The sequence below is a fragment of the Nicotiana tabacum genome, chromosome 20 (genome assembly GCF_000715075.1).
Source record: "Nicotiana tabacum cultivar K326 chromosome 20, ASM71507v2, whole genome shotgun sequence".
Classification (NCBI taxonomy): Eukaryota; Viridiplantae; Streptophyta; class Magnoliopsida; order Solanales; family Solanaceae; genus Nicotiana; species Nicotiana tabacum.
Window position 1 is genome coordinate 124,950,516 of NC_134099.1, and position 7,887 is coordinate 124,958,402.

Consider the following 7,887-nt stretch of genomic DNA (forward strand, 5'->3'; position numbering starts at 1 on the left):
GAATTTAAGTCAAATATTCAGTAAAGTCATCAATCGGGATGGACCAAGTCACAATCCCCAGTAGTGAAAAACCTCACGCTCATCATCCAGCGCGTATCTTGCCTCAATATAGCACTACGATGTGCAATTCGGGGTTTCAAACCCTCAGGACATCATTTACAACCATTACTCACCTCGAACTGGCTAATTCTCTAGCTCGCGATGCCTTTGCCCCTCGATTTGGCCTCCACGCGCGTCGAATCTATCCAAAATCATAATGAATACGTCACAATATGCTAAGGGAACAAAGCCCAAGCGAAACATTCAAAAAATATCAAAAATCTCGAAATTAGCAAAACCCGAGCCCCGAGCCCACGTCTCGGAATCGGGTAAAATTTATATTTTCAGAATCCTCATACCCTTACGAGTCTAACCATACCAAAATTATCCAATTCCGATACCATTTGGTCCTTCAAATCATCATTTTACATTTTTAAAAGGTTCCACAATTTTCTTCCCAGATTTCATCTCAAATCACGAATTAAATGATGAATTCAGTGATAGATTCATGTATTCTTGCCAAATTTGAGTTAAAATCACTTACCCCGATGAATTTCTTGAAAAACCTTCGAAAAATCGCCAAAATCCGAGCTCTCTAGGTCAAAATATTAAATAAAACCCAAAACCTCGTATTTATAGGTACCCCTCAGGTTTCAGCTCATATATTCGCGGTCCGCGCAAGCCAAAATGCACGCGGTCCGCGCAAGCCAGTGCGGTCCGCACAAAGGCAACGTGCGGCCGCACAGGCCTCCCTTTGCAGTGACAGGCTTTAGTATTTTAGCCATAACTTTTGCTACAGATGTCCAAATTGGAATATCTTTACCTTTCTGGAAATTAGACACAAAGGACTACAACTTCAGTTTTTGAATCACCTCAATAATCCTTGTAAATTAAAAGATATGAGCTTCCGAAGTAGGACCAGCGGATCATTCCGCACCGCGGCCGCACACCACTTTGTGCGGTCCGCATGACACCTACCGCGGCCGCGCCAACTTTGTGCGGTCCGCACGGAACTCACCGCGGGCGCACTCATTTTTGTGCAGACTGCATGGTTGAATTCTGGGGCCTGCAACCCCTGTAGGCCTGCTACAGTTATGATTTTTGCACTAAAACATCCCGGAACCTACCCGGAACTCCCGGAACTTCAAACCAATTGTACCAACACATCTCATGACATCGTTCAAACTTGCTCAAAACTTCGGAACGCTCACAACAACATCAAATCACCAATTTAACATAGGATTCAGGCCTAAGAACTCCAAGAACTCTTAAATTATGCTTTCGATCAAAAGGTCTATCAAATATCATCCGAATGACCTGAAATTTTGCACACACATCCCAAATGACACAATGAAGCTACTGCAACTCTCGAAATTCCATTCCGACCCCTATATCAAAATCTCGCCTATCAACCGGAATTTGCCAAAATATCAATTTCGCCAATTCAATCCTAAATCTTCTCTACAACTCCAAAACCCATTCCGATCGCGCTCCTAAGTCACAAATCACCTCCCGAAGCTAACCGAACCCTCGAAACTTACTTCCGAGCCTTCTAACACATAAGTCAACATCCGGTTGACTTTTCCAACTTAAGCCTAAGTATCTAATTTCTTACCAAATCCTCCCCGAACTCGAACTAATCATCTCGATCACATAAAACACGGATAACGAAGCGTAAAGAAGCTGAAATGGGGAAAATGGAGCGGTAATCATGAGACGATTGACCGGGTCGTCACAACGCTATTAGTGCACGACACTTGAATCCAATATTTACAATGGTAAGTAAGCTTATTAGTTATCAAGCAGTACAATACATTCAGCACGAAAATTTTTAGTCCTTAAACTACATAAATAAATAAGCAGTACAATCTATACAAATATTATATCAACAAAACAATAAACCACAACACATTATGGTAGAAAACAATACATTATGGGAGACAACCATCCGAACAAAATGAAAAGGAACAACAAACAACAACGAAAACAAATCAATTTTTTCTTTCCTTTATTTAACTACCAACAACAGCAACAACAACAGCACTAGGGCATTGCTGGTTGCAGATTTGAGAATAATGACAATTCAATGCAGTTGGTTCACTTTCCTCAGGGGTGATAATTTATTCATCTTTATTCCTGTTTTTTGCTTTTAGCTGGGTCAGTATTGTGTTAGCAGCAGCTATGGACGTTTTGACCACATCTCCTCCTTTAGCAATCTCAGGATCTACAATTTTTGCTTCTTCAAGAGCCATTATACAGTTTCCTACATAATCACCAATAACCATAAAATCATAGTCATCTGTATCTTCTTGGTACCCTTTGTTTTTAGTAGTAGTCTCCAAAACTCTTTCGAAACCAGAGACCATATCAGCCCATTTTGTTTCACAAAAACCATATGCTGGATTTGCTAATTTCTTTTTCAGTACATAGTCATGTGTGATTTTTGCTTGCCCTATAAGATTTTTAATAATGGCCAATCCTAAGTCCAATTCTTTTGATGCTGCTGCTGTGACATGCTTATCAGCTTTCAAATGATCTAAACATAACTGTTTTGAGGTAGTGCCCGAGCAAGCTGTCATTATCAAGTCGTTGCTCTGCACCTGCACAGCAATGGACAAGATGAAGGACGAAATGAGGGTAACTAGAACCGATAATTTGTGCAAAGAAGCCATTTTTATAAAGTCGAAAGGCTTCTTTGTCTTTTTATTTATGCCTGAGTTTGGCTTGGAGTAATTTTATGCCTCTTTATAGATGAGTGGCGTAACAACCTGACCTTAGATATTCAGTGGTGAAGCATTAATATTGGGGTTTTTTTTTTTTGTATGGTTATGAACAAAAAGAACTAGAGATCAGCAGAAAACACAAAAAAAGTTGGTTGTTATCTCCTCTAAAAAAAGTACATTGCATTTTCTTTGGCAATTGGTACTAATTTCCACTAATAAAAGAAATTATCGAAAGGGGAAAAGGTAGAAAATTACCATAAATAAACCGCAAATAAACAAATATTGCAGAGGAAAAAATAAAGAATCTCAAAACGAAGAAATTAAGTTTGTGAATTGGATGTTGCCTTCATATTTAATAATTGGATACCAGACACCAGGGGTGTTCATCGGTCCGTACGGTATGATATTTAGATATTTCGGTTTGGTATTTTTAGTATTCGGTTTTTAAAATGCTATATCAATATGGTACCTAATTATATTCGGTATGGTTCGATTTTTTTCCTTTCGATTTCGATTTATTCGGTACGTTAACTTCGGTTTGTTAAGTTTCAATATTAACTAGTGCATAAAGCTATAAACTGTAATATTCTTAATTAAATTACACATAAATATAAAAATAAAAACGTTCTAAGCTCACATGAGTATTGACAAAAAATTTATCAAGAATAGAAAGTATCAACCTATAGAGAGAGAAAATGACATAAAAGAATAAATTTAATCACTGAAAATATTTTTACTTGCTTAGAGCTAATTCCTGAAGTTAGAGAATACAATAAGGACTACTCTAACATATGCAATTCAATAAACTAGGAGAAAATACTCTAATATCGTAAAAGTATTACGTTAAGATGCTTGGCATCCTTGAGAATAAGAGTCAAAGTCTACTGAATATAAAAATAACGGAAAGTAAAATGTAGAAATTTAATATTTATGTTATTATCAATAACATGTATATTATGTAACTTAGTATATATTTCAGTAATATGTGTAATGTGTAATTTATTATATATTTTGGTACGATATCGATACTCTGATATTATTTTAGTAAATATCAAATCACATACCTAATACCAAATGTTTTTACACACTTAAATGAAATATCAAAATATCGAATAGCAAATATCAAAATTTTCGATTACGGTACGATATTTTCGCATTTACCAAAATATGTACAGCCATACCAGACACAACAGATTACTCCTTACTAGGGGTGGGCATAAAATCCGAAAAATTGAATTCCGAACCGGACCGAATTAATTCGGTATTTCAGTTTCAGTTTTTTTTCGATATTTCAGTTCAATTCGGTATTGAATTTTCGGTATTTCCGTACAATGGTTCGGTCCTCGGTATTAGGATCTTGACAATTCGGTATACTGAAATACCGAAAATTTAAAAATCATGTAGAAGACTAGGAGTAGTAGACTTCCCAGTTCCCAGCCCAAGTGCTTAGTGCTAACCCAAAGGCCAATATTTTAATTTTTGGAGCCCAACCCAATAAGACCCAACCTAATAACCCAAAAGTCTTTCACTTGTCTTACCCTAAATCCTAACATTCCGAGAAACCTAAGAACTAAGAAGTAAGAATGAGTGAACGACTGAGAAACCTAAGAACGAATGAACGACTCCTTACTCAAAAACTCAGAGATCGGCTGTCCAGCGTCCGCTGTCACCACTCGCCTGTGAGATCGCCATATCGGTTGTCAACTCTTCAAATCAAGACTTCAACAGGTCTGGTTCATAATTTTCAATTTTTCATTCTTCAATCTTCATTTTTCTAATTTGTCTCGAGGAACTCTCATTTCATGATCTATCTTTTGAAGTTTAGATAGAACTAATATCCATTTTCTCGGATGCTCTGCGAATATATGCAGTAATAGTAGCAACAAAATCAAAATGGGGCCTAGGCATTTTTTTGCACTAATTTGTTCTGGAAATTTAACACGGAAAGAAGTATATGTGATTAGGCGTATAGCTAAGATTAGGCATATAACTTTTTGTCGAATGAATAACCATATATTTTGATTTTTGAAATGATGATGGATCTAGTGTCCGTGACTAGTAGGGGACAACTACCGTGAATATAAAAGATTTTGAGGTTGAGTTGATTTAAGTGAATTCTTATTTGGAAGACGAGGTATAGGATAAAGAGAAGAAGCTGGGTACCTGATTAAGTTAGTGAGAAAGTTGTACTCTAGTTAAAAAGGGTGTATAACTCTATATGATTTATTTTCCCTTAGGCCTTCATTTATAAGAGGTGTTGGAAGAATTTTTCTTAACCTAGTTAGTGAATCCAATTTCTTGAAAAATATGATCTGAACCTTATATGCTTCTTGAATGATATGATCTAAACCTTATATGCTACAAGTTAACAACAATGATTGAAAAGATTTTAGGAGTGTATGGTTCCTTATTCCCTGTATGCCTAGTTGGGATGGCATAACAAAAGAACCAGATCAAAAATACCTTGTATTTGTGAGGACTTCTGGTAAAATGTCTTAAACATCATGTCATATGAATGAACTTCAAATCTTAGAAATGAGTTAATCTTCTCACTTTTGGGCAATGGCTACTTCCTTTCTAGAATTCTGATTAGTTTCTTTTATTTGTACATTTCTGCTTTTTTAGGTTCAAGTGCAATCATGCTCCGTGCTCCTAAAGTACGCTCTGATATTTGGGATCTCTTTGAGGTGAAAGAAGATAACGGAGAAGTTCGCAAAGTAGAGTACAAGCATTGTGGTCAAGTATATAATGTTCATCCAAAGAGGAATGGAACATCTTTTTTAAGGAAGCATATTAGGCGTTGTCTTGAGCGTCTTCCTGGAGTCCATATTTAAGAATTAGAGTTTGCTACTACTATTAATTCTATTGTTTTTGTTACACTGCTGGTACTGTTAGAAGTTACAACACTAATTCTGCATTTCTGCTACTGTTAATTCTGCTTATTTCTGTTGCTAGTGCTATTGTTATTGCACTGTTTAATTCGGTTGTTAATACTGCTACAGTGGTGCTAGAATACTAAAATTTCCAGCCTTTTAAACTGCAGGCTGCTGTGAAAATGTTTAGGTTCAGTCGTTCAGGTGTAAACTGCTACTGTTATTGCACTGTTGAACTTCTTTTCTGCGAAAATGTTGTTAATGACTTAATGGTTTTTAATTTTGTCATTGATTTTTTTGTTTAGGTTCAGTCGTTTAGATACTTAATGGTTACAGATAATAAGTATGTCTTTTAAGATATTCTGATCATGTTACGCGAAGTTTTGAACACTCATAGTAACACTCATGTTCTGATTAGTGATAGGTCATATGCATGTCTTTAATACACTCCCAAAGTTTTGAACTAATGCTTGGCAGCAGTTCGATATTTTGAATTGCAACATTAAACCGAAATCGTACCGAACCAAAATAATAAATACCGAACCATATCGAAATAATTTGGTACGGTATTTGATATATACAATTGATAAATCGAATATCGAAATTCTTAAATACCGAACCGACCTACTCCTTACTACTATTAATAAGAGAGAATCGAGAGAAGCTTCTGGTAATAGTGAATTGACAAAAACCTCCGAGATTTCAGTTTACTCTCTTCCTGCTTTAAAGAGTGTTTTGGTAAAATCATCTGGCTTATCCTTTTTCATTTGTTATTATGCAACTGCTACTGTAGGTGAAATAGAGTAAAATTTTGCCTGTGATGACACGTGCTAACTTTGACTGTTCATGTTGTGTGTCAGCTTTTTACACCTAAAATAAAATGCTCAACTGTTTTAGCTTTGAGGGGTTGTTAGGTAAGCTGACTAAAGTATTTCGGAATTATATTATTTCAGGACTAGATTATACCATATAGGAGATGGGATAAAATAATCTCAAGTTTAATGGCATAAAGTGAAATAAGATAAGATATTTTGGATTAAGTTTAGGATTAAATTTATAGCGTGTTTAATTAGAAATATAAATTTATCTCAAGATAAATTTATACCACCAACCAAATACGGTATAAATTTAATCTCATATCTTATTCTTCGTACCAAACGACCTTTGAGGGTATTCATGAAATTGTTCTATTTTCATATGTTATATAATCAATGGTTATATTGAAATTGAACACTATAATTTAGAATTTTTTTTGAAGGGAAAAGATGCTTATATTAATAATAATAATATTAGCACGTACTAGGGTACGAGACCCATAGTAGTGCCGTTATTACATAGTTGTGCAATGCCATGTAAGGCAATGTCATTACCTAGTGCTGCTAGAGTGCTACATGCATTCATACTACATGATCTAACATAGATAGAACCTTCCAGATCCTTACAATAGGCATCTATTGCAAAGGCATGTGGTGATACAAAATAAAGAGTTTTATTATAACTAGGGTACTTTAGAGCTTCCTTTGCCAGATTGTGTGCCACCATGTTTCCTTCACGGAAGCTGTGCTTCATGATGATCTCTCCTTGCTGCACTGCCTTCTCCGTTAACCACCTGCATTCATGAATTAAATCATTGTAAGTAGGATAATCTTCTTCAAGAAATCGAATCACCTCTGTGGTATATGTTTCAACTTCACATGGGAAGATGTTTTCCTTGGTAATCATTTGAAGTGCATGCCGTAGTGCTAGGAGTTCAGCCTGGATAAGAGATGTTGTTTGATACTTCTCGTAGTAGCCCAGTATCCATTTCCCTTTGTTGTTACGTATTATTCCACTGATTCCTCCATGTGAGCAGCTATTGTTGAAGGCTCCATTAAAGTTGAGCTTGTGCCAGTTTCTTGCCTTGGAGGGGGTGCCATTTTACCTTTACTATTATTGATATATTACTAGTAGTGGGCTTGGATGTTAGAAAGTGATATTCTAGTGCTTGTTGAAAGACCTTGGTTGTGTTAATAAGATTATTGGTGTTGTTCACATTATTTTATTTCTGTTTCTCCAAAATGCCCAGATTACAAATGGGAAAACTTCTTCCCATGTGATGAGATTGGTTGGTAAATTAGTGATTTTTTTTACGTAAAAAGTCTACCCAGTGATCATTATTCACTTGGTTATGTAAGGACACCCCCATTGTTTTCCAAAAATCTTGATCCACCTTGCATTCCCAGAAAATGTGTAGCAAGGACTCATTCCTATTT

At 35.9% G+C, this 7,887-nt stretch overlaps 1 protein-coding gene and 1 long non-coding RNA gene across 2 annotated transcripts; one reads left to right on the forward strand and one right to left on the reverse strand.

Annotated features, from left to right (window-relative positions):
• Positions 1–1,895: 1,895 nt before the first annotated feature.
• LOC107776164 (uncharacterized) lies at positions 1,896–2,763 on the reverse strand. The gene has a single exon (XM_016596016.2). The coding sequence runs from the start codon at positions 2,709–2,711 to the stop codon at positions 2,160–2,162; it is 552 nt and encodes a 183-aa protein (XP_016451502.1). The 5' UTR covers positions 2,712–2,763; the 3' UTR covers positions 1,896–2,159.
• Positions 2,764–4,289: 1,526 nt separating this feature from the next.
• On the forward strand, positions 4,290–5,846 carry LOC107776163 (uncharacterized). Its single transcript, XR_012703816.1, has 2 exons — positions 4,290–4,490; positions 5,388–5,846. It is a non-coding gene; the product is annotated as an uncharacterized LOC107776163 (long non-coding RNA).
• The last annotated feature ends 2,041 nt before the right edge of the window (positions 5,847–7,887 follow it).